This window comes from Beta vulgaris, chromosome 2, assembly GCF_026745355.1.
Source record: "Beta vulgaris subsp. vulgaris cultivar EL10 chromosome 2, EL10.2, whole genome shotgun sequence".
Classification (NCBI taxonomy): Eukaryota; Viridiplantae; Streptophyta; class Magnoliopsida; order Caryophyllales; family Amaranthaceae; genus Beta; species Beta vulgaris.
The window spans coordinates 46,659,956-46,687,615 of record NC_079203.1 but is presented as its reverse complement, the minus strand read 5'-3'; the positions used below and the strand labels follow the sequence as shown (position 1 = coordinate 46,687,615).

General features: G+C 37.3%; 1 protein-coding gene across 2 annotated transcripts; it reads left to right on the top strand.

Annotated features, from left to right (window-relative positions):
- Window positions 1–234: 234 nt before the first annotated feature.
- LOC104884718 (helicase and polymerase-containing protein TEBICHI) lies at window positions 235–27,562 on the top strand. 2 transcript variants are annotated; one of them, XM_010669407.4, is made up of 27 exons: window positions 237–518; window positions 770–1,119; window positions 1,336–1,570; window positions 1,664–2,527; window positions 2,757–2,821; window positions 5,046–5,151; window positions 5,250–5,450; window positions 5,546–5,746; window positions 7,913–8,074; window positions 8,165–8,404; window positions 8,569–8,781; window positions 8,973–9,323; window positions 11,153–11,305; window positions 11,415–11,636; window positions 12,298–12,516; window positions 12,623–12,737; window positions 17,618–18,753; window positions 19,294–19,491; window positions 19,686–19,945; window positions 22,721–22,910; window positions 23,005–23,115; window positions 23,219–23,571; window positions 24,411–24,519; window positions 24,614–24,751; window positions 26,482–26,578; window positions 26,666–26,866; window positions 26,957–27,562. In XM_010669407.4, the coding sequence occupies exons 1-26, from the start codon at window positions 483–485 to the stop codon at window positions 26,740–26,742; spliced, it is 6,402 nt and encodes a 2,133-aa protein (XP_010667709.1). In that variant the 5' UTR covers window positions 237–482; the 3' UTR covers window positions 26,743–26,866; window positions 26,957–27,562. The 2 variants fall into 2 exon arrangements, with proteins under 2 accessions (XP_048495124.1, XP_010667709.1); XM_048639167.2 differs by lacking the exons at window positions 26,482–26,578; window positions 26,666–26,866; window positions 26,957–27,562 and having other exon boundaries at window positions 235–518; window positions 24,264–24,519; window positions 24,614–24,654.
- Window positions 27,563–27,660: the final 98 nt, after the last annotated feature.

The window sequence follows — 27,660 nt, the reverse complement described above, 5'->3', positions numbered from 1 at the left end:
TGGGGTCTTGTTTGATTCATCTCAATGAGTACTTTATTAATATTCAATTATTATAATTTTTACTAATATATAATGAAAGATATTTAATAGTAATAATGATTTTAAAATATAAGCATGATCTGATCTGATCTGATTAGATCTGAAATAAGCAAAAATAAGGTGAACTGAACATAGCTTTAGAAAAAAAAAAAAAGTTGATTGTATAAGGTGGTTATTGTCGAAAAATCCTATTCACAAACAAATTTCATATTCTTTCAAATCTAGGTCGAGTTGGGCATCAAATTACTTAATTACCATCATACAGTACTATTCCTCATTACCGGGACGACACACTCTCTCTTTGTAGAAGATGGCGGTCTTTCGCTCTTTTGAAGTTTGAATTTCGTCCCTCCACGCTCAAATATCAAAACTTCACTAGTACACTGCTCCAGTTTCCCGATAATTTCCGATCTAGGGTTCCGGTAAATCAATTCAATTCGATTATGGATTCCGACGAACCTCAAACTCGTATTGATCAGGTTTTTTTTTTCTAACCCTCGTTTACTCACGAACCTAATTAACGTCGTCAATTGAAATTCTTATGCTTTTAATTGAATTTCATTTCGTTAGTTAGTCGTTCAATTGAAGTATTGATGTTTGGGAATTTGGTGATGACATGTTACAAGATTGAAAAAATTGGAATTAGTTTCCAGAAAATTGATGATTTTGAGTTGAATTGTTTCTTTGTTAATGGTTGTAAAGCTTATGTAATATGTGGTTTGAATTACAGTTTTTTGCGTCAAAGAAAAAGAGAGCTTTGTCACCGAAAACTGCTAAAGATTCTTCTCCTAGTGCAAAAGGGTCTTTGGAAAATTACTTGGTGACTTCACAGAATGATTCAGTGAAAAGAAGTTTGGCATTGGAGATTGATTTATCTTCCAAAAATGAAAAGAAAGAGATATTTCTTCCCAGTGATGGTGCTACTAGGGGTTTAATTTTACCGGAAGCGATTCCAGTGGACAAGTATGGGGCGGGAAATGTTGGCGGAGCAGGTAATCGGGATAATTCAGACCAAGTTCAAGAAATCGAAAACGTTGGGCTCAAGCAGTTTGCTCTGGACTTTTTGTCATTGTATTGCAGGTAATGGTCTCATTTGGGTGCAGTCATGTCAAAAGTTTCGTTTTCTGAAACTGAATTATGATGTTTTCGTTTTTTCATGATGCTTTTGTTTTAGAAATAGCAGCACTTTGGTTCCTGGTAGTTATCTTATTTTGAGGTTTTGAGATAATCATGTTTAGGGTGGAGGACAATTGCTTAGCTTGTGATTCATATTTTTTCATATGTTACCGTGTACAGAAGAATCCAAACAAGCTCGCTTTCTGAGCACAAAACACATGAGCATAAAAGATGTGGGAGTCCATCAGTGCTTGCTGTAGAAGGTACACCATCGAAGAGAAGACACTTTGTTGCTGATAAAGAAAATTCTCAGCCGGGTCAAGAGACGCCAAGTTCCGATAAAGGGGATTCTGATCTTGTGTTGTGCAGTAATGTCACTCAAAAGGTGGAACGAGATGTTAACTCTGCCTTAGGAGTAAGCTTCATGTGGTTGTGTAATTGTTGCATGACTTGATCTCTTTGCATGTTTCTTTTTACGATAGGTTGACTGTGAGAGAGTTTTTTGCAGCCGCAAATCAGCTTAAGGAAATGCAGTAAAGTTACAAACTCAACTTCATTGGTGGACGAGTGTTCCACGCCTGCTGCAATTTGTAAAAGTTCGAGTGCACGTGAAACTCCGGTATCAACTCGTGGAAGCTCCATATTTTCACCAGGAGAAGCATTTTGGAACGAGGCAATCCAAGTTGTTGATGGTTTGTTTCCTCAAACTGGTAACAATTTTTTTCAAGTTGCAGAGGATACTGGAATCAGCAAGACACAAGTTGTAGAGGTTTTTAGCCATTGTGGTGAAGGGAGTTCAAACAATAAATGCGATGTACCAGTTGGTATTTATGCTAGCAATACTAAGCAGGCTGAATTTACTATTACGTCGCCGAAGACACACAAGGGAATCCTAGAAAGAGAAGCATCCCCATTGCCGGTTAAGCATTTTGATTTCTCATGTGATGACAAAAATTTGGACGAAAGTATGCCTGGTCGTGTTTCTTCAGGAAACAGAGAAGATTATAGAGATGCGAGTGAACGTGCAGTATGCAATGTAGATCATAAGAGGCCACTAGATGACAATGCTGTACTGATTGGCAGTGACGTTCAGTCACATGCATTAGCACTTAAAGTATTGGACGAAACAGCTCCTGTTTTTGGAGCTGAAAAGATGAGGCATAGTGTAGTAGGTCCCGACACTGACAATAATATCTCTGCTTCACCAAATAGGAAAAATGCGAATTTTGTGGCTCCGGGTATGTTTGATGGAAATAGTACTCCTTCGAGTTCCATGCCATTGGAAGACCGGTTAAACCTAAGCAACTGGCTCCCACCTGCTATTTGTAGCATTTATAGACGCAAAGGAATAGCTAAACTCTACCCTTGGCAGGTAAGGTCTTTCACATTTTTCACCCTGTATTGTTCTTTGCTTTTTGGTCTGAAAGAAGGATGTCATGGGCAAAGTTGATTTTGATATTCTATACGATTATAAATTCTTTTGTGGTACAAATATTGTCATGTAATTGTTAGTTGCCTTTTTCTTGGTTTGAAATACTGATCATGAACTTGATCTACATTTCCTTGTATGCACTAGGTCTAACTTTTGATGCACTTTTCAGGTTGATTGTCTTCAAATGGATGGTGTTTTGCAGAAGAGAAATCTTGTTTATTGTGCATCTACAAGGTAAGATATTATTATATAAAAAAAATGTAATCTGGTTATATGGATTTTAGCTGATTAGAGGACCGTTAGTCTTTAAAGGAAACTGTTGATGCAATGTGCATGCGAATTGGCAATTATGCTACGTCATTATTAGAGAGCCTTAAAAGATACTCGAACGAGAAGCTAAAAGACCATTTGATATAGTCTGCAAATGTGTCCTGTAGCTGTGTTATGAAAGACCGTTCTTTTTGTTATGTGAAACCTTGGGATTACTAAAAATTGCATGCACTGAGGTATGTCCTGTTTCTGGAATTATGGAGACAAATGTTAGAATGAGTGTTTAGGCTGAAATACGAAATAAGAGTACGTCTAAGTACATGGAGTGTTAATTTTATCATTTTATGCTAGAGGAAGCCAAGCAAGGATGTAGTGGCACTAGGTAGTAAAGATTTACCTTATATTTAGCTAAGTATTTAAGTAAGACTAAAACTCAGTAATGTAGTGTCAATTTAGTGTTAGAAGAAGCCGAACGAGGATGTAGTGACACTAGATGGTAAAGTGCTATCCTAAGTGAGTATAAAGTATTATATACCTTGGGTGAACTTTAGAAAAATGGAGGGATTTGACCAAGATGTGACTCACAAGATTAATTATGTGCGGCTTAGTGGAGAACAAGTGAACAAGCTGGTTGACCATAGCATACATTGAAGGGTGATGGGAAAGTTCTATTGGATGGATATTCTATCAACGCTATTGTTTGGGTTAGAATGTTAGGCTAAGAATGATCACATTAAGATGGGTATAGCAGAGATGAATATGTGGGAAGATCCTAAGGAATACAATTCAAAATCAAGGTATTTGTGGAAGGTTGAAGTTGCAGATTTTGAGGATAGGATAGGGGAAACCCTACTACCTTGGTTTCGGCATGTGCAAGGTCAACTAGCAGATGCATGTATAAGGAAACTCGAGAATCAGGATCGTGTGGATTTTTGAAGACGTGGAGAGAGCCCGAAAATGACTTGGATGGAGGCAGTAACAAAGGATAATGAACAAAATGGATTGTGATTTGTGAGAGCATCTAACCAGGCAATTTGGAGGAGGATGATTTTGTGAATGATCAAAAGAAATATGCTCTTGGTTTATATTTGTTGTTGTTGCTGTTGTTATCGGTGTTTACTAATTTTCAAATAACTTTTAGCCCAATTTCACCTGCCATGGCAAAGGCTTCCCCCCCTCCCTGTATGCAGGTGCAACTGCTTACATTTGTGCCCTGTAATTCAATTAATTTATTAGTTCATTTAAAATCTGTAGCACCTTTATGTGGTTCTTTTGCAGCCTTTTATACAGATGTAATTTGTCTGAATGCTTCTGTTAAGAAGGAATACCAGAGCTTACTTGAAAGAGGATTTTTCATCTGTCACATATATCTTCTTTAATACATTCAGACCATTCTCTTTAGCTTTCTGGTTTGGTTTAACTGGAATCTTCCGTTACTTATCCATTAATTGGAAGTCGATCAGATAAAATAGACATCGAGTGTTGGGATAAGAAGAGGCTTGCGTATGTTGAGAATGCAGCACCTAGCTGCACAGCATTGAGCTCTTCCAATGTTTACACAATACAGAATCTTGTGTGGCTGGCCATCTGGCCTCCTTTCTCTTTTGTGCGTCGAACTTTGTGTGTTGGCTCCATTATTCAGCTTCAGGATTAGTCCATCAGTCACCTATTCCCCGAAACTATTTCCACGCTGACGATGTTTATAAATCTCTTGTAGCACCAATTGCTTGCAATATACTGTATTTTCTCCAGTTTAAAAGCAAGCATGCTTCTAGTTGATTTTTCGTAGTCAAGTTTGAACAGAAGTTTATGAGGAGTTTGACTGTTGATGCCTTGATGGTATGATCTTGTTTAGATTTTACTCCTGCAGCTTACGTGTATGCTGCTTGTTTTTTTTTCTAATTCTTTTTACCTCAACGGCTTTTACGGTTTTACCCTGACACTTAGAATCGGATCCCTCGTTTTCATTTGCTGTTTACATTTACTGGAAAGCAAAAAGATGTTGCAGTTTCTATAGAATACTCTTTTTCCACTTATTTGTACTCCTGCTAGCATATAAGCTCTTGTAGGAGCAAAATTGAATTTATTGAAAGCAGGGCGACTAATTTGTTGATCCTTTTTTCTTTGAATATATTTCTTGTGCAATTGAGACATTGATCTCAGATTATCTTTTTACCTCCTGCAACAGTGCTGGCAAAAGTTTTGTTGCTGAGATCCTGATGTTGAGACGTGTCATAGACTCTGGGAAAATCGCGCTGCTTGTGCTACCTTATGTTTCAATATGTGTTGAAAAGGTTTTCTTTACCTCTTTTCTCTGGCTTGAAGTCAGATCTTCACACAGCACCAAATGTATTGATGTTGCCTTTTGCATAAATACTGATACCTTTTTCAGGCGGAACATCTCGAGGTTTTGTTGGAACCCCTTGGCAAGCAGGTTCGGAGCTATTATGGAAATCAAGGTGGCGGGACACTTCCAAAGGATACATCAGTAGCTGTCTGTACTATAGAGAAGGCCAACTCGTTAGTTAACAGATTGCTGGAAGAAGATAGATTATCAGAAGTGGGAATTATTGTGATTGATGAACTGCACATGGTAGATATGTGCAGTGCACTATATGTTATCTTTTTCTAGCTATTTGTAAGCTTGATCACAAGTTCATTTATGTAGAATTTGTTTGGTGCTGCTAGGTTGCTGATCCCAGTAGGGGTTATCTGTTGGAGCTTCTATTGACAAAGCTTCGCTACGGAGCTGGTGAGGGTAATGGGGAATCACACAGTGGAGATAGCTCGGCCACAAGTAGTGGCAAGGGTGACCTAACTCAAGGACTGCAAATTGTTGGAATGAGTGCTACAATGCCAAACGTGGCAGCAGTTGCAGACTGGCTTCATGTAAGTCTCACGCATCACTGTTGGCATTGACAATAACAACTTAATATCCCGCTGTAGAACTGTCATAGAAGTAGTCACATGCATTATAATATTATCTTTTCTTTGTTTTACTTGTACACGTCATGTGCGTATGCTTTTGCATAACATAGGGAGGCAGATTGTAGAAACTAAACATACAGCAAGTTTGGACCTTGAATGGGTTGTCATAATACTGACGCTTACGCATATGCTGCTTTGTCATTTTAACGAGGTGCAGTACTTGTGTCATCTGTCTCACTATGTATCTATGCGTGTTTTATTGTAGTGGATCCCCTTTGATTTTGCTTCTTCTGAATTGATAGTAGAATAATAGAACCAAAGTTCTAGTGTTGGTTGTGGTTGGCCTGCTGCACTTCTAAATCCTAGATCACATACTTAAATTTTACTTCTTGTATCTTATACTACCTTTTTCTGCAAATAAATGCAATTCGTCACTTTTCAAGGTCAAACTTCATAAACTTCTACAATATTTACACCAAATTTTAAGAGAAACATAGTCATGCGAGATCTTGTTTGATTTGTTTCCTTTCGTTTTTTCAAAATATAAATTCTCATGATTTTTACTAATACATAATTAGAGATACTAATGGTCAAATGTGTGCAATGTAGACTATGAAAAACCAAGTGTTTTGCCTGTTTGAAATGGATGAAGTATCTATTTACATAAAGACAATGCATAGTATTAACTATCAACTACCCTGTAGGCTGCAGCTGACTGTTTCACTCATTTGCTATTTCATAAATGTTTCTATATCCTTACCTTTCTCAACTTCTATGATGACTGCAAGAACTTGGATGCATTTATAATTGAATATTATGTGGTGAGTGGTGACAGTGAAAAGCAATTATGCTTCAGTGTTCCATGAGTGAGGGGTAAATCCTGGAAATGTTATTGTTTAAGAGGATATAATTAATTATTGTTTAAGCATGCTAGCCTACAGGCAGATTGGACAAGTAGGTGGGAAGGTAAGTTATTTTGTACTACAGTGGTGCTGTATGTATTACATAGCCACTTTATGGGCTTATCTGTGATTTTTGAGAATAATTTGCTTTATGGTCCATAGAGGGCCGGGGGGGGGGGGGTCCGAGAACATAGGCGGATTATATATTGTGAAAGCAACTTTCTTATTTCCTTAGGGACTGTTTGTGGAGTTTCGTGCCTTGTAGTAGTTCCATTATTATGAAGGGGGTTATTTTTATCTTATTACAGGTAAGCTAGAAAATCCTATGATGGTTTTTGACATTATAGATGATAAGCTGCTTTTGCAGCATGATGAGTAAGGCAATTGATATTGTTGAGTTTCCTCGAAGGGATACTTTTCTGACTGCCATTTTGAACATTTGCTTGACCAGCTGTAACTAAGAAAGAAATTCTAGAAGACAAGTTAAAGGTAGAACCGTAGAAGAAATCAGTGTTGCAATTGGGTGCAAGTAGCGACCTATTTTTTACGTAATTAAAATTAGTCAGTTGCTCACCTTCTTTTGTATGTTCTTGCTCATGCTTTCTCTATGTAGTAGGTACATGAGTTTGTGATTATTTGTATCCTTATGGTCCAGCCTAGTCAGCCAAATGACTAGTTCAGCGAACAATGCGTATTAGTCTAAAGCTGAAATAAAAGTAGCTGCTCACCTTTGTGTCATGTTCTTGAGTTTCTCTCTATAGGTACATTTGTCTCTATGTGGCATATGTTTGTTCCAGCCAAGTTTACCAATAATGCATCAGTCTCTTTGGAAGGAGACTACAAAATTGAGCATTTTAAATGAAGACACATGGTATATTGGCAGCCTGTTTGTGAAAGGAAAAAGATCCAGTGGACTTTTCCCGAGAGAAAAAGTATCATCAATTTAAGAGTTCAGATACTTTTTAGAGGCTTATGCATAGTTGTTAGCCAAATACTCATAGTGGACATCTGGCATAGTGATTTACTGATATTTAGTGCTGGTTTTGTGGGCGCTTACCCTCCTGTAGATGGTTAACATTCCAAGATTCCTTGGCATTTTCTTGATGGATTTGTTTTCTATTGGATATTATAGAAAAAAAGAACATTGGATGATGTTTCATGCCAATACATTATGACTTTTTTTTTTGTCTCTAACTGTTGCCTTCTCTGTTTTGGCCTTTTCTAGGCAGCATTATACCAGACTGAGTTTCGTCCAGTTCCCTTGGAGGAATTTATCAAAGTGGGTAACAATATCTATGACAAAAAGATGGAGATTGTTAGGACGGTTCCTAAATTAGCAAATCTTGGAGGCAAAGATCCGGATCATGTTGTCGAATTATGCAACGAGGTATCTTTTTTTTTTTTTTTTTTTATGCCTAGTGAGACTTCCATTTCTTATGCATTCAATTTAATGTACGTCGGACATAAAATTTTGTAGGTTGTTGAAGATGGTCATTCTGTACTTATCTTCTGTTCTAGTCGGAAAGGATGCGAATCTACAGCTAGGCATATCTCAATGTATCTCAAGAAGTTCTCTGCCAAAATCCAAGAAGAATCAAGTGAATTTGCTGATGTTTTCTCAGCCATCGACTCCTTGAGAAGATGTCCTGTGGGTTTAGATCCTGTCTTGGAGGAAACTCTCCCTTCTGGTGTCGCCTATCATCATGCAGGTCTCACTGTAAGCACTTCCCTACATATGGTTCTCATTGATTTACAGGTGTTATCTATGGCGCATTAATGGACATGGTAATTTCTGTTTGTTTGTTTCAAGCCTGAGAAATCGACTAGTCCTAGGTGTCAGCTGTTGAATTTCTGAAGAGCTGCATGTTATATTGTTTACAGGTTGAGGAAAGAGAAATTGTTGAAACCTGTTATCGTAAAGGCTTAGTACGTGTACTAACTGCCACATCTACTCTAGCTGCTGGTGTTAATTTGCCTGCTAGGAGAGTAATTTTTCGGCAACCCAAGATTGGTCGTGACTTTATCGATGGGACAAGGTACAGACAAATGTCTGGTAGGGCTGGTCGAACCGGTATAGACGCGAAAGGAGAAAGTGTACGTATATACATCTCTTCCTTGCTCAGGATTCTAATATGTTCGATGCTTAGTGGTAGTATATGCTACGGAAACCACTTACTGTTGCACTTGGAGTGACTAACATCTACTTCAGTTTGTTTCATATCATCAACTGAATAGGCCAGCTGGATTGTTGTACATTATGTACTGTTTTTTTTTTCCTGAGGCAGGTGCTTATTTGCAGACCTGAAGAAGTTAAGAGAATAAAAGCCCTTCTGAATGACAGTTGCCCTCCATTGCAATCTTGTCTTTCTGAAGATAAAAATGGAATGACTCATGCTATCCTGGAAGTTGTGGCTGGTGGGATTGTCCAAACAGCTAATGATATTCATCGATATGTGAGGTGTACGTTGCTTAATTCTACAAAACCATTTGAAGATGTTGTGAAATCAGCACAAGATTCTCTTAGGTGGTTATGCCATAAAAAATTTCTTGAGTGGAATGATGATACTAAATTATACAGTACCACTCCTCTGGGACGAGCAGCTTTTGGCAGTTCTCTGTCTCCAGAAGAATCACTTGTAAGTACTGTTTATTGCCTGAACAACCAGCCCTCTTTCTGATAGACGTGACAAAACTTTCGACCTGAATCCCAAAGTAAATCTGAACCTGAAGATTACTGATTTTGACCTGATTTTCACTAAAATAACAGTACTATTTTGACCTGTCACTGTTGTTTTAGTGAAGAGTAACCTGGTCCTGACCTGAATCCCCCAGTAGATAACAGTAACCTGGTTTTGACCTGAATCCCACAGTAGATAACAGTAACCTGGTTTTGACCTGAATCCCACAGTAGATAACAGTAACCTGTTTTTGGCCTGAATCCCAACCAGTGTTACTCCGACACCTTCATTTACCTTAAAACAGGGTGTCGTGTCGTGTCGGACACAACACTTTACTTGGATAATTTTAAACTAAACACTTGACTTTTTTTTACAAAGTATCCGAGTCGGACACTTGGACACCCGTATCCGAGTAGACACTCAATCCGTGTCTGAGTAACATAGATCCCAACAGTAAAAATATTCCAGAATCTCAAGCCTCTATAAAGATGTATATTAAGTCCGAAAATTAGAGCTTAATTTTTTTTTTGTCATAAGTCTATTTTTCGACATATGAAAATAAAGGAGTGAAGTAGAAGATAAAAAAAGAAGTGAGATGGCTACTCTTCCTGAGTATTCCAGATCTGAACATTACACACAAATGTGGTTGTGACCTTTGCTACATGGTGCTTAAAACCTCAAATGATAATTATACTGACATGTGACAATCGTATAGGCAAAAGGTGAAGGAGGAAGGTAGGAGAAGGAGAAAGGGATGGAGATTCTAAGGTTGAGACTGTATGAGAGAGAAAGAGAACGATTTATGAGAAAAAAAATAAGAGGGGGGTGGGGGGGGGGGGTGGAAAAGGCCAATATGGTTTTGTTTTGGTTTTTATATGCAACAGCTAACTTATATATGAGCATGAGCAGCTTCCATATAAGTTGGACTCTGGTAATCTGGCCGGACTTCGCACAGCCTCCAAATCCGGTCTAGAGTCCGGGTCAGATTCAAACATAATTTTTCGGACTCGGATTCAGACTTTTAAATTTCGGACTCGGATCGGACTTTTTGCTTCGGATTGTGTTGGACTTGGGTTGGATTAGGATTAATTCGCCATCCCTAGACAGATTGCAACTCTGACAATGAAGAATCGAACATGAATAGTACTCAAGCAGTTGAGGTCCACTCCATTTGACAAGAAAATTTATTTGTTTATAGTTCTATGTAAATCTTCCTTTTAATTTTTTATGGATTCTAATTATGAAAACGGATTATTACATTCTTTCTTCTGCAAGGAATTTTTTTTACTTAATAACCAATTTTATCATGGCAATTAACTCTTGGATGTTAATAAAACAGTATTCATCTAAGCTGACTTGACTTGATAGTCATTGGTCCTACATTGACTAGATATCTAACAATTCAATCGTCAACGTCATATTCAAATTTAAGCTGACCGTATGCTACCCGAATTTAACCTATCTTGAACTGTATACAAAGTAGACCCAGTTTTGATTTGACCGAATTGACCCCTATCCGGAATGGATTTGAGTGATCAGTTATCTCGTAAGCTGTTACTAAAAATTATAATGCTGGTGTTGAATTTGCTGTTAAAATACCACATCCCGATCTAGGTTTTCTGATATTGTCTCTTTTGCTCCCTTATTGTCCTTTGATGTTGATATTGGTATTTCCATCTTTGTTTTTTTGGTTTATTTTCTAGTATATATATACTAAGTGACTTTTATCTCCTGTTTTTGGGTTTCTTTTCTTCCCAACTCCTAAAGGTTTCTCCATTCTGCTGCAGATTGTTCTGGATGATCTTTCAAGAGCACGAGAAGGATTTGTGCTAGCATCTGATCTGCATTTGGTTTATCTGGCAACACCAATAAATGTTGAAGTTGAGCCTGATTGGGAACTGTTTTATGAAAGATTTATGGAGTTGTCCTCCCTAGACCAGGTACTGTGGGTCCCTTTCTCAACTGTTTGTAAATTTTGATATTGAATTTGCTACCTTTCTTTTTTTTCGTGGATTAGTTACATGTTCTGTTAAACTTTTGAATATGCAGTCAGTTGGCAACCGTGTTGGAGTTATAGAGCCGTTTTTGATGCGAATGGCACATGGTGCACCTGTACGTACTGCTAGTCGTTCAAGAAATGCTATTAAGGGATTGCATAGCAGATTAGATTTCCAACTAGGAGTCTCGAAATCCAATACCCTCTCCGATGAGCAGTCCCTTCGTGTGTGCCGGCGATTTTATGTTGCACTTATTTTGTCACGATTGGTGCAGGTAATCTCTTTGATCATTCATTTTCATCATTTGCTCCTGCGGTGTCTTTTGTCCTTCTACTGTTCCTGGACTTCCTATTCTAATTCATATTTGTGTTATTGTGTCATCCTTTTCCTTCTGCCTGCATTTTGGTGATATTGCAGGTTTTGTTTTCGCTTGAGTGTTCATGGTCTTAACTTGATTATATTGAGATTCACATCTACATGTTTTCTATTATATGGAATACCTTCCTCCGTCCTTTTTTAATTGCAGCATTTTGACTTTTCTATTATTCACAGTTCACACTTTGACTATGTATGATGATCTATACACAAGGATATACATAGTCTGAGATCTTATTTGATTTGTATTCATCTCAATGTGTAGTTTTTCAATATCTCATTTGCATAATTTTTATAAATACATAAGTAAAGTTAAGGGTCAAAATTGTGCCTCGGCAAGTGTGAAATGAAAATGTTGCAATTAAAATGAACGGAGGAAGAATTAGTTATAGGAGCAGATTGGGATTGGATTAGTTTTTGCTTTGTTATCCTCTATTAAACATACCTTTTATCTCTATTTTGCTTAGCTTATCAATAATTAATTGTTGTTTACCCTTTTCTTATGTGTAGCTGACATTTAATTACTAAATCATTTGAATGTTTTCCTATACGTGGTAAAGGAACTACCTGTTGGTGAGGTTTGCGCAGCCTTTAAAGTAGCACGAGGAATGGTTCAATCATTACAAGAAAATGCTGGCAGGTTTGCATCAATGGTTTCTTTATTTTGTGAGAGACTTGGTTGGTTTGATCTGGAAGGCTTGGTTGCCAAATTTCAGAACCGTGTTTCATTTGGTGTGAGAGCAGAGATTGTAGAGCTAACCACTATCCCATATGTGAAGGTAAGTACCTCTATGTGGTTCTGACCGTTTTATCATGTGCTTCCAACCTGCATTTTATTGTTTCAATGTGCTTGATAAACTAGCTATCGTGTGTTTATGAATCTAGGGATCTCGAGCTAGAGCATTATTCAAAGCTGGCTTGCGTACTCCTTTAGCGATTGCTGAAGCATCTGTCACAGAAATAGCTAAGGCTCTCTTTGAATCATTATCTTGGGCTCAAGGTGAGACTCCGCGGATGCTTTTGAATAATTGCGTTATGTCATTTATGTTTGTTCCAAAATTAACTTTTGTAAGACTGCTTTCATTGCGAATATGACTTTATTTATTATCGGCACTAGGCAGTAGAAGACAACATGAACTAGAAGGGCAGGACTGAAATTCTTTTTCATTTTGTATTTATTTGTCAACGGTGGGATAAAGATAGAAAATTGGAGTGAATACTTTTTAAGTCACGTATATGCTGGGAGCTTTTTTATATACTTATTTTTAAGAGGGGGGGGAGGCGGTTTTTGATCAAAGTAAGTGGTTGATACTCTTTTTGTTTTGTGTTGGGCATCTGACCTTGTAAGCTTGATTACATGACGTGAACTTGTCTTTCAACAAATCTTCTTTTCGGTCTTAAGTTTCTTTCCTTGAATTTGTATGGAAACTATATGAAATTTCCCTCTGCCTTTCATTTGGATTTTCTTCCTCTATGCCAAGCGCAGATCAAAAGGCAAGAACATGTGAATGATTTTCTTTCTATAAGTTATTCTTTTATTTCCACCCCCTGTTGGAATTTTTGCAAATGGCTGCGTAGCCATAATTTCTTCTTTGGTTGCTCTATGGGATGGACAATAATTTTGTTGTGAAAGGAAGGTTATCCCCATTTCACGGAGTCACTTACATCTGATGACTTTACAATCTACATAGTGGAATGTAGGTTTGTCGTAATATATTACAGTCTATGGAACGTCCCATAGTCGATACTAGAATTGGATTTATGGTTGATATTTTTTTAAACCTGGAATTATGTTGATGATCCAATTTGTTCTTTCATTTTATAAGTTCAGAAGAAATAGAATATCTATATTTCCTTTGAGCCTTTTTAAAACTTAGAAAGCGATATTTTGAATTTATTTGGCGAGCTCTTATAAAATAGGTTGAGAAACAACTAAGGAGGGCCTTTTCTGGCAAGGATGTTGCTTTATATCTATAATATTTCACTATGGAATTTAGTTACTATAAAAGAAAAGATTAGAGCAATTACTAATCTTAGAATCAAGTTGAACAAAAGAAAGATGTTTTTCTTAACGAGGGTAGTCTTTTTCTTTTCATTCAAATTCATCTACATGGATGAATGCGATTGTGAGTTGAATAAGTTCAACCAAAAGGAAGCAATGGAATGATATAAAAGAACCTTTTGTTCTTTTAGAAAAAGGAAGATTCGATCCAATTTTTCTTTCTTACAAGGATCAAAAGCAATTATCTTTTTTGCATGTAATTTTATATTAATTCCAAAAGAAACATTTTACCTCGTCTAGCCAAGCAAAGCAACTCTTACCCAGATCGCGGGTGGGACCCCCGTTCCATGACCCAAATTGCACGTTCCTAATCATAGGTGAAACACGACCCAAATCACCGGAGGTAGCGACTCGTTTCATCAGACTTGTGACTCAAGATATGCTGTCTAACAGGAAACATCTAGACCTAGTATTGTCGGGAACATGAATGTTGCCGGAGAAGGGAGAAAAGAGAAGGGAGGGAGAAAGGGAGAAGGGAGGGAGAAAGGGAGAAGGGAGAGGAGAGAAAGAAAAGGATGTAGAAGAAGAGCATTAAAAAAAGCGTGTTTTCTAGGTTCTTTGGTATTTGGCACTTGGTTGTCAAATTCATTAAATAAAGGGTTAATTGGCTAGAACAACACAACCTTGGGTTAGTGCAAGGAACAACACAAACTTAAACGGGTGCAAAGCATAGCATCAACTTAAACACGTGGTGTAGAAAATAGCATAAATGGCACCGAGCATGGAAATTCCACCGGAGCTAGGGAATCTCCGTTATTTTAAGGGTTAATTGACAAGGAATAGCACAACCTTTGACTCAAGTGCAAGGAACAACACACATTATTCCCTAACCTCCACCACACTAAATCTACCTTACACCACACTACATCACCACCACCCTCTTCCATAGCCCACAACACTACAAACGCCAACACCTCCCTCAATACCATCATTTTCCTTCACCACAACAACCACAACAAACACCACCTGCACTCCAGCAATGTAATCCTCTGCCCCACAACACCAAACACCATCTCCATCACAGCCTCGCATTACTCCCACCCACAAGAGCAGGCGCTCCGTACTAATTCACCACAAAATAGAAGAGTTCGAGAAACTTTGAGCGACCATGGCGCGACCTCGAAGCAGGCACTCATCAAACCAACCCTTTTACATAAACAACACGTGGAATGGTCTTTGGTGAATCAACAGTGGATATTGAGCTAGGAGAAACTGAGATCATCCTCCACAATTGTTACACATTAGTTATTGATGATGATAGAAGTAAATCCAACGACTTGATTTCAATATTGGCGCTGATGCAATTTGTTTATGATGTGAAGATCTGTGGTGCGTCGAACAGGGAAGAAAATCGCAAAATGAGGAAGTAGCACAGCAGCGAAGAAGAGTAAAGAGGAGATCAATTTTTTTTTGAGATTGAAGTTGGAAATTGGCTAAAACAACATAACCTTTGGCTCAAGTGCAAGGAACAACATAACTTAAACGGAGATTCCCTAGCCGCGGTGGAATCTTCGTGCTTCGATGCCATTTGTGCTATTTTCTGCACCACATATTTTAAGTTGGTGCTACGCTTTGCACCCGCTTAAGGTTGTGTTGTTCCTTGCACTTGAGCCAGAGGTTGTGCTGTTCTAGCCAATTAACCCTTAAATAAATGAATATATAGGGGTACTAACCGCATAAAAAAAAACTGTTGATGTGGTTACAGTCACGGTTGCCCCGGAAGCGGCTTGTATCAAATATATGGAACGAATCACGGCTAACTGAGCGTGAATTTATTCACCCTTTTTGAATGTGTACATATAAGGATTTAATGTGATTTTTACAAATTTATAGTTTAAGAAGTATTTCTTCGTCATAACATATGAAATAAGTCATATGCATCCAAACTTAAATGCCTTCACTAATTTTTCTCCTTTCTTGAGTGTGTACATGAACAAAATTAATGGAAAAAAGAACGCTGATGCGACAAGTATATGATTTTTGTTGCGGTGTTCTATAATCGGATTTCTCGGAATGAAAACTTCCAAGTATGTTATAGAATGACCTTTACGTAAAGGAATGACCGAGTATTAATTCCTGACTAAGCGGTAAATAACAGTTGCTATCCAAATCAATTTGAAAATTTATTCCTAAGAAAAAAATTAATGGAAAAAGAACTTTGTCCCCACAAATGCAATAATACTCCCAATTAATTATCAAAGCATTTATTTGTTGTTCAAAATTCACGTTCATCAATTGATCAAATATTCACATTATATATTTATTTTTCTATTTTGTACCGAATCGAACCTAATTTGCTATAGTTCGTTTCGCGTACTGGTTCTAGTACCTCGTATCGAATTGAATTTCATGCGGGTAGCAATGAGCAAAACTAACAAAATAAGGAGACAATTGTATTGAACGAGCAAAAGGAGAGAAATAGATTCAAACCCTCGATAGCTCTGACCAAAGGACTATGCCGGTTTTCAAGACCAGAGCTATCAACTACTCAACCATCTCTTCCGACATAAGTCAATTTATAGATTATTCTTACTCCACTGAATAACCATATGATTCACATGGATATTGTAAGTCACGACTGTGATACTTTGATAGTAGTCTTTTCATAGACTCTTTCACTTGTAGTTCATTTGTAGTATAGGGAAGAATTGGACTCTAGAAATACGAGTTATATTAGTTGAACCAAAAAACTGTTTTGTATTGTTTGTCTTATAGATAGCTCCACAAAGGGCTTAGAAGTATATTTTGTGCAACAACCGTTCCTATATGATAGAATAAAATCCCATGATCCTGCTGATCTTACTTGAGAAGTGGGATCGCAAATCTCAAGTTCTTCTGCAAAGAATTAATCGAACTGTATCTGTGTCTATGATTGTTTTCTTTTTGTGTAATACTAGTCGATTGGGATTAGGGCCTCATTGATAAGAGCTAAAAATCTCGTACATCCAAACCCATGGTTATGGACCCAAATCCTTTAGTATGGGACATTTTCTTTTCCATGTGATATAAAATTCCAAGATTCCAGATCGAATTGGTATCATCAATATTGATTCGATCCAGATCTTGGAAGTGGAATACGTTCAGCAACTGATCACAAAATCTTGGTGATTTTCTCTTTCTAATGAAAGAGGAGCCTGCTTTTGAATCGTATATCTTTTTCTGATCTCTATATTAATAGAAATGAGATTTATGTCATGCCTTAAATCACGAATGAATGATCAATTCTTGTCAGGAATAAAAAATAATAAGGTGAAGTTTGTATTGTTATTGGTAAAAAGCGCATCTTGTTCAAGGATTAAGTTATTACTCACTAAAAAGAACATTAATGATTCGTATACATCACTTAGCGGGAAATGCTTTGAATAAACCAAATGAGAAGCTTCTATTCCTATCTAATGAATTATGTAGCTCTAAAGTTTCATGCCTTTTTCTAATGAATTACAAGGTCATCAAATCCCCCTTTTGGCGAGCTTGCACATGAAAATAGCAGTTTTTATCTGGAAATTCTTATCATTATGTTTCTGTATGTTCTGTTGCCATGGAAAATTCTTGTTACATTTGTCCTCATATTGAAAGCATTCAAATGATGAGAAAATCTTGAAAGTATGTAACAGGGTTTTTTTAAGGTAATTGTAACATGTAAGATTTTGCATTAGTTTCGAACTCTTTGAAACTGAACATTGATTATCAGTTCTATTTTGTGAAATAGCTTTATATGGGAATCAAGGTTTTGCTTTTCTGCAATTGAGCGTTCCGTACATTAATTTCCCTGGGTATGAAATTCTCGTTCTGATTATAAGATTGGATTATTTTTACAGAAGATCTAGCACAGCGGCGCGTTCAATTGGGAATAGCAAAGAAAATTAAAAATGCTGCAAGAAAAATTGTCCTTGATAAAGCTGAGGAGGCGAGAGTTGCTGCATTTTCCGCATTCCAATCGCTTGGACTGAACGTTCCCCAGCTTTCTCGTCCTGTCTTGTTACCTGCTTCTGGTATCCCCATTGACAATGACGAATCGACCCCCTCTTCTGGAGAAGATAGTACTAGTAGCTCGTTTCATCAGAAAAGGAAGCATATGTCAGTTGAATTAGTTGAAAGACAGGGGAATGAGGGTGACCCAGGTACTGATGCTGGAAGGCCGGCCAAAAAGTTAGTTACTAGCTTGGAAATTTCCACTGAGAGAAAGGCGGTCAATACCCTGCCTAGTGGTGTTGGTGTTATTCGAGATTCTTCTACACCAATTCAAGATTCTGTGCCAGTTGGTGTTATGACACTTTCTCCTTGTTTGGGTCAGAGTGCTAGTGTGGCATCTGTAGGAATTGTGAATAAGGAAGATCAGAGATGGGAGACTAATAATGCTGGCAGTGATGGCAATAAGAAACTTTCTAATGACAAGGGTCCCATTAACATAGCCAGCACAAGCGGTTTGGAAAGCCTCTTGGATCTCTGGGAATCTGTTGGAGAATTTTATTTTGATATTCACTTCAACAAAAAGTCTGAAGCAAATTCTCTGCTTGCTTATGAAGTTCATGGCCTTGCCATTTGCTGGGAAGATTCACGTGTGTATTATGTAAATCTTGCAAAGATTCTGCAAAACAGCAATTTTGGCTCATGCAACATTGAATGTTCCGGTCATGTAAACCCAATTGATGCGAACAATTTGCTATTCACGGAGAATCTCCTATGGAATAGGATTAGTAGGTTATTAGGGAGGGTTGGAGTTCGAAAATTCACTTGGAATCTAAAACTTCAAGTTAAGGTGTTGAAAAATGCTGTTCTTTCACTGAATAAAAACAACCTGAGTCAGACATTAAAAAGTACAACCATTGAAGTTGCTGACGGCTCCTTCTGTAAGTTGCCCCAGGTTATTTTGCAAGATGGAATTGACCTCAGTATAGTAGCCTGGATCCTTTGGCCTGACGAGGAGAGAAGTTCTAATCCGAGTCTCGAGAAGGTATTTCATTTTGCGTGTCCCTATATACGGTCATCAAGTCCCTGCCCCTATACCTGAGCCTGATAACATAAGGCAAATGGCTCTCTAATGTCTTTTTAACTACTTCCTCTGTTCCAATTTACTTGTAGCATATGGACTTTCACGCCTCCCAATGCACAACTCTGACCATTTACTTTTTAATTATCTATAAGTAAAAGTTGTAAAAAAATGATATTTTGAAAGTATACACCGAGACGAATCTAACAAGATCCCACGTGACTATATTTAACTTTAACCTTAGATATCAATCACACTAGATGGTCAAAGGGGAGTGTAAAAGTCCATATTATTTATGCAGCAAGTAAATTGGAACAGAGGAAGTATGTTGTTGATTAATTGTGGTTCTCTATACTGTATGACACTGTATAAGTATTTTGTTTCCTTGATATGTGCAAATTGTGTATTGTTCTAAAGTTGACAGCTGCAGTTTTACAGATTTACATAGGGCCTGGTTTTAATCAATAAATCAGTGCTGATTGCTGTACTTCCTTTGCTAATCAGGAAGTTAAGAGGCGATTATCTAGTGAGGCTGCAGGAGCAGCTAATCAGAGTGGAAGGTGGAAAAATCAGATGCGAAGAGCTGCACATAATGGTTGCTGTCGTCGTGCTGCTCAAACACGGGCTCTGCACTCTGTGCTTTGGAAACTGCTTGTTTCTGAAGAACTTGTTGAAGCACTTTTGGGCGTCGAACTTCCCTTGGTAGGGGTTTGATTGAAAATTAATTTCCAATAAGCTTTAATAATTTTTTGTTGGATTTAGTTTTGGCTTAGAATTTATGTGTGCATTATTTTGGTGCGATGCTCATAGATGGTGTTGATTGATCTGATCTGCTATCTCTATAATTTGGATTTTTCTTCACTTTATACTATTCTGTCCTCCTGTGTTCCCTGCAGGTTCATGTCCTTGCAGACATGGAGGATCAGGGAATAGGCGTTGACATGGAAGGTTGCCTCAAGGCACGACATGTGCTGAGTAAAAAGCTTAAGATTCTCGAGAAGGAAGCTTACAAACTTGCCGGCATGATGTTTTCACTGTATATGCCAGCTGATATTGCCAATGTGCTTTATGGACACTTGAAGCTCCCAATACCCGAGGGACACAACAAAGGGAAGCAGCATGCCAGTACAGATAAACATTGTTTGGACTTGCTAAGGTATCTTTTTGGATCTAATTTCTTGTCAATTGCTGTCTTTGCTTCAAGGTTTTATCTTGTTTTGAGTTGCAACTTCCTTCACTTTTGAAGCGAGTGCCTCATTCTTGTAAAATATGTTGCGATGAGTGTTCTACCATTTCTAAGGTCTATGAAAACTGATCTACGATAATCTCTTCAAAAGTAGGGAGTATTATTTTGCTTCAACATCACCATTTTATCTAAAGGGTTGCTGTGTTTATAGTGAGTACTCCTTGTCTTGTGTAGTTTTTTTTTTTCTTTTCCTTTTGGTTAACACTTTTGATGATGATATGATACATTCTCCTGAACTGAAACTGAAGGCTGTGGGTCACGAACACATGATGTTATCATGATTAACAGGGATACCATGTCCACGACCTATTCAAAGTATCACCTTTACCTGAATAAAGTCTGCTAAACTGAGGCTTTAACATATGTTTCATGCTCAGCTCCTTTAATATGGCTAACTTTCTCTCATTTGCCACCAAAATCTACAAGGAGACCTTGTCTTCACTTCTTCATTTAAGCACACAGAGAACGCAGCTCCTTGGTAATTATGCTGTAGAAGTTTTGTAATATCAGTGGCCAAATTAAGTGCATTAGGTTGGAAATTTAGGAATATAGTTTTTAGGAAGAAGAAAATCATTCAGGGGGAAATTGAAAGTTGATTGTAATTTGATGCAATCACATCAAGCAGTGCTTACAATCCCAGACCTTAGTAGCTGGAGTGTTGGACACTCCCAAAGAACAGGATAAACAAAGTAAAAGAACTTCCCAATTATCTGGTCTCTCATCCCTCCCTGATATCCCTCTCTCACCTCTAACAGACTTTCTGCTCCCTTTCCAAAGCTACCTCTACTAGAATTATTTTGCATTACCAAAAGTGCCCCTTTCCCTTGTTGAGTCTATTACATTAAGTTGCAGGCTTACCTTATTATAAACCTATACTTGATTGTATCACTGATGTATCATGAATTCTTCTTAGACTGGCTCTCTTTTTAAATATGTTTCCATTTTTCCTGATCTGTATATTCATCATCACTGAAGTAGTTTTGGTCATTGTGGCTGGCTGCAAGAAAATCCAGGTAATGCTTTAAACAGCGTCTTACAATCAGACTACTTTCTTCAATGTTTGAGAGACTAGATTATAATAATTACGATAAGATGCTCTCTTGATGGTTCTCTGTTTTGGTGAAGTTGTGGGACAGATATTTATTTGGTTTAAGACACTTTTGTGCTGTAGATGGTTTGAAGAAAGGAAAAATTGGTGGGAAGGTCCTAACTATCGCCACCCTTCTATTAAAACTTAAAAGTCCCAACTATTGGTTATTTCATAAGAATCGCAACTTTAAGGGATTAGTTTACGTGAGTGGTCCCAGTAGGTAAGTTATCAGCTAGAGCAGGTTACCTTGGGTCATGTGATGTTCATCCGCTCCTCTTTTCTTGTTAAAACCCAAAACCCCTATTTTTTCCAGCAATCTGCAAATGGTAGCTTTAAGATCTAAATACCTAATTTCTTACCTTCTTTTTCTTTTTATTTGAGAGATTTTCGGTAAATGAAGCCTTGCCATGGGATTGACAAAGGGATTCTAACACTGCTCACAGTACATCAATGAAATAGCAAAAAAATAGCCACCACAAGGTGGACAACCAATTAACAGTAAAGGCGACTTAGAGCAGGAAAGCCAAAAACAACAAGAGGTATCTTATAGCCAGGCAGAAAAATCTGAACGTAGATGAAGACCTTGTTTCTTCAGTAAGTTGGCAACCACATTGGAGCTTTCATTTCTACTGGACCCAAATTATTTGGGGGGTCAAAATTTCAGCTAAATTACTACAAGCTCATAAACCCTTTTTTTCTCTGATCTTAAATTATTAGGTATTTTGAAATTTGTTTCCTTTGAGAAAAGAGGATTCTTTCTTTTGATAATAATAAATGGCTTTGATTCATTGAATCAGTTAGCACAAATTGTCACTTTCTGTAGTGGATATGGCAATAATTTTCTAAGGAAAATACGGAAGAGCTGTAGTTATTTAAGAGTAAATGTGATTCATATCATATCAAAATATTGGATCACAGTGAGTTGGTAGGAATAATTGGTTCAGTGCAGTGTGAACTCTCTCTCACTAAGGCTTGAATTATAACAATGGCAGAACAAGAGAATAGTTTTGTGGAAGCAGAAGAATCCCCAGATTTGTGGAAGAGATTAGTAAATTACCCAAAAAAAAGGAAAGAAAAAGATTGGATTTTGAGTGAAGCAGGAATCAGGAAGGTCAATTAAGGAGTGAATGATAATTTTGTAGAGGGGGAAGATGAAGGATACGGATTGGAGTGCATGAGACATAAAATAGAAATGAAAATTTTCTTTTTACAAGCTTAGCTAGTCACAAGTCATGTGGGACCACTCTTGTTAAATGGGGATAAAAGTTTGGCCTGCTGTAGAATACTCGATTGGTGGGACTTTTTATGGCAGGACGCCCATAGCTGGGACCGTTCTTATCAATTTTTTCTTTAGGAAACGGATATTACCAAAACATACACTGGACAAGAACATTTTCTTCGAAAAGGAAAAAAGAAGGCACTACAGAGTACAAGTGGTCTTTTCACGTAGAAGAGAGATGAATGTTGAAAGAACCATATGATGCATTGATGCATCGCATAATCGCATATTAAATGTATTTGTTTTGCATGTGATGATGACGGTGTAAAAATCTAAGTTTTTCCCTATGCATTCTGCGATCTTTGCTAATTTTCAGGCTTGAGCACCCTATAGTTCCAGTAATAAAGGAGCATCGGACATTAGCAAAGCTCCTGAATTGTACACTAGGTTCAATATGCTCGTTAGCAAAGCTGTCTATGAGGACACAGAGGTATACAGTACATGGTCGTTGGCTCCAGACATCAACAGCAACAGGGCGACTATCCATGGAAGAACCTAATCTACAGGTTTGACGTCATACTTTCTAGTTGATTATTATTCCTTTCTTATTCAGTAATACAAAAGGTTGAACTTAATTGTCGGTGCATGGAAAATTTGCAGTGTGTTGAACATATGGTTGAATTTAGAATGCATCAAAATGGTGATGCCCAATGTGATTCTGATGGTACAGATTATAAAATCAATGCAAGAGACTTTTTTATCCCAACTGAGGTGAGGCAGCTGCTTGATTCATTTCTTTCTTTTTTCTCTCTCTCCTCTTTATATATATATTCTGTATCTATGTGCATGGCTAGTAATTGATACCTTTTTACAGGAAAATTGGCTACTTGTAACAGCAGATTATTCTCAAATAGAACTAAGGTTGATGGCTCACTTCTCTAAGGACCCTTCTCTAATCGAACTACTCACTGATCCGCATGGTGATGCCTTTACCATGATAGCATCTAGATGGACTGGCAAGTTGGAATCCGTTGTGAGCTCTCAAGAGCGAGACCAAACCAAACGGCTAGTCTATGGCATTCTTTATGGCATGGGCGCTAATACTCTTGCTGAGCAGTTGAACTGCAGTGCAGATGAAGCTAAGGCAAAAATTCAAAGTTTCAAAAATTCATTCCCTGGTGTTGCTTCTTGGCTTCATGAAGCTGTTGCATTCTGCCGTCAACACGGGTACTAGTCAACTCCCCCGCCCCCTCTAAATTAGTATCTGATTGTGTTTTCCTGTCCTGTTGAATTAAAATTTGTTTTGGTAAAAGATTGGTTTTGAGTACCATAGGAACCATGTATGTGATTAAGTATGATGTATAGAAGGAAACAAACTCTTTGGGAGAAAGCAAATACCAGAAACCTAACTCACTACATCAAACTTCAAGGCAAACAGTGAGTTTCACCTTGTAGTAAGAGTGACGAAGAGTTCTACATCATTTAAAAGGCTGAATTGCATTTCGACATATATTAAGATAATGGAATTAGAATTACACAGAAAATTGTTCAGTGAGTGTTTCTTCTGTTTGAGATCAGGGTTTGGCTTAAAAGTAGACGACTGCCCTTGACATTTACTAGTCACTGGTATCTCATTAACCTACTATATATAATGAATTAATTCGCACCAAAAAAATTAAAATAGTGAATTAATATTATCTCAATTAATATTATTTTCCAGTCTCTTCTCTACATTGTCATAGTGCATCCAGCGTCCTGAGCTAAAGATCCAGTGTGATGTTTTTATTTCTATTCTACTTTTTGAAGAAAGAACAGAACAGTCTTTCTTTACCTGGCCTATGATTGTGCAGTTGCATTACTGATTTTACCTTTCACAAGAACAGTTAAAAGTCATTTAACAACCTTTCTATGTTTTCAAGTTATCTATTGAATAGGAGTACTAAACTTCAGCTCCCTGAAGATGACCTCTGAAGCTGCCGTTTCCTTCCTTTAGGTCCAACCCCTTCCCAGATTTCCCACCTCATCTGATACTAACAAGGACCAATATATCTGTCTTTGTGGTGTAGATATGTGCAGACTCTTAAGGGTAGAAAACGCTTCTTATCCAAGATAAAAATTGGCGACAGTAAGGAGAAAGCTAAAGCCCAGAGACAAGCTGTGAATTCTATATGTCAGGTAGCATCTTCTAACTATTTCGACAAGTATTTTCTGTTTCCCCAGTTTAGGTAAGGAAATCTTATGTTCTATATCTTGCATCCTCCTTTTACAGGGTTCGGCTGCTGACATAATTAAGATAGCAATGATAAACATCTACTCTGTAATTGCTGGATGTGAGACACGTAGCTCTAATGATGCACTTGTGGCAAAATTTTCCACGCTCAAGGGCCACTGCCGTATTCTTTTGCAGGTTTGCCATGAATATTGAAAGTTGTTTGATTTTATGAATTTTGGAAACTTGAATCAACTATGAGAATCAAGTCCATCAACACACCACAGTACAATTCAGAGTCTGAAATTGAAACCGCTGCATCTCATTGTGAAAGCCAAGTCCAGACTGATATGGCCAAATTCATCCTGCCTAAACAATCCTTTTCTTGTGAATGATATCATCGGGATTTGGATTCATAATAAGAACAAATGAAACAGAACAAGCAAACCTGATGGGAATAATATTACTAAGCATCAACCTTACCAAGTGTTTCCCCCACTCCATAATTTATGCAACACTTGCACATTTATGGTCATATTTAGTCAACTTTTATCACAAATTCTCTTCATTATATTGGGAAAATAACAGTCTTGTTAGATTCAGCACAATTTATAGTTTTTAGATATCAATTTTTTCTAATTTTTACTAATTTTTTCTAATACATAATTGAAGATATTAATAGTCAAAGTAGTGCATTTGAGACTGTGAATTTGCATGTGAGTTATGGATTGTATGATCCCTCCTTGCATATGTCCTTTCTTAATGCAGGATTTTATTATATGGTCCTTGGTCCTGGTAAGTGAGTAGCTTTATAGGAGGCAAGGACTATATAATAATTCCTGCACTAAGAAAGGAAGGGGGGGGGGGGGGGGGGGGGGGGGGGGGGGGGGGGAGAGGAGGGGGAGAGAGAGAAGGGCTAATATGGCACCATTTGTATCATCGGGGATGAAAACGATTAGCTAGAGAATTAAAATTGTTTGAGAATTGTGAGAAAGAATATTGAACAAGATAAAATCATTATATATTATCAAAACGTGTGGAGAAGGATTGTGGGCCGCCACATATCACCCTCCTCTTTGTAAATAATATGGCTCCGTGTCATCAATACTTGAATCTACAACTTCATGATAGATCATTTACCATCACTCTAATGTTACAAAGTATTGTTAACAAATTAACCAAGAAAGGGAAAAATTATGCTCATTAATTTTAAAACTTCATTCAACATATTTAAAGTTCAATCTCTTATAACACACTTATGCTTTAACTCTTCTTACATTTACGCACACATAGAACTTAAATAGAAAGATAAAGAAAATCAAAAAATTAAATTATTACATAATTTTTTTAATTCGTTAACTAATGTTTTTTTCACAAAAGTTGATCAACAAAAACATCTTGTGATTCCACTTACAATCTATAATCTAAAGAACTTTTCTGAAAAATCTAAAATTTGGACTTATGAAGTAAGTTCCTTTTAGAATTAGTTTACTTGATTGCTGGTTTTCCAATTTTTGATTTAAAATTACCAACTATCTATTTATAATACTTTTGATGAAATTGTAATCATGAACTATAAACAACTAAACCTAATCTCAAACAATAGGAAATTTATTTATATTTCACTGGCTTTAAACTAAAATTTTATGACTCGAGGCATCGTCAGTGTGAGGGGAAGCACGGTTGGATGGCTAGGGTTTTTACTCTTACCAAAACTAAGTGTTAATTACGCTTAGCATTTGAGAAGGGGCACATATATCTGCCAGATCTTCAAGTATGATGCTATTATGCTGAACAACCGAACGTCTAGTTACTCGAATATGTTTTTCATATACAATGTCTGAATGTCGTACACTAATGTTTGTCATCTTTTAGCACATTTTTAAATAATATGTCAATATGATAAAAAAGTTTCCTTTCTTTGCCAGGTGCATGATGAGTTGGTTATGGAAGTTGATCCATCAGTTTTAGGAGAAGCTGGGTTATTGTTGAAGACATGCATGGAGAGTGCTGCTTCTCTTTCAGGTCTTTGTTGATAATCTGCAATTCTGCATTGTAATTATAATGTTATTGGTATATAAATAAATATACTTAATGTTGTTTGGTGTTCAGTCCCTTTACAAGTGAAGGTGAAGTTTGGCCGGACCTGGGGTTCATTGGAGCCTTTTAATGTCAACGATTTGCGATGACCATTTTTTAAATTCAATGTCTCAATTTTGGCGGCACCCAGTGGGAAGAAATTTTGACTGTTGTGACTTATTGGGTCGCAAAGTGACGTTAACATATGCAACGTGATGAAAAAAAGGATCTGAGGTAAACGTCTTTAAATTTCACTTTCCTGTATGTATCCCTTCATTGGTTAGGTGTGGGGATGTCAAGATGTGTGCTTTGTGATCACTGCAGATGAGACTAGATGAGGGCTGAGAGATGCATGCAGGTCTGGGAATTTTTGCATGCGATTGTCGCATGCTCTTCTTCCAAGGATGTATATGCAGAGTGTCTTCTCTGAGGCTTCGTTGCATGGCTGTTGCGCACCATAAATCTTCATGACAGTCTACAGGACTTGTTTGGCTGATATGTAAGGTTCCTGATCGGATGATAATTGATGCCTCTATCGGCCTGAATGTCTGCCGACAAGTGTGTGCTCTCTGCAGATATCGAAGCAACATGATACTGATATAATCTGAGGAAGATGCCTGTCAAAGCTCTGAAGATCCGCAGATGACAGACTCGCTTTCAAACTCAATTGTAACTAGTATCTACTTGTATATTCTTCCCTTATTGGGCCTTCCATCATGGTTCAATTTTTGGTGCACTAACTTATTGCATCAGAGTACTCATATTAACCTTTTCTTTGTAATTTTATTAATAGGGGATTCTGTGACGATATAAAAAAAATTTTGTGAAAATTTTCAATAGGATTCGTATTACAAGGTACATCTATTCTGTAAGGATTCTACAATTTTCTTATTGTAGCTAATAGAAAATATAGCAAAAGGTTCATTGAAATTGTTCATCTACTTATTTTCTATACAATTATATGAAGTATATAAGTTGGTACAAGGATACGATACATGCTAGCCCTATCCTAAGATGAACGGAGGCAA

Coding starts and splice junctions, on each gene's coding strand:
- LOC104884718 (XM_010669407.4), top strand. CDS start 483: ATGGATTCCGACGAACCTCAAACTCGTATTGATCAG. Junction 5,152..5,249: donor TTTCAATATGTGTTGAAAAG/GTTTTCTTTACC, acceptor TACCTTTTTCAG/GCGGAACATCTCGAGGTTTT. Junction 11,306..11,414: donor AGTTGTCCTCCCTAGACCAG/GTACTGTGGGTC, acceptor TTGAATATGCAG/TCAGTTGGCAACCGTGTTGG.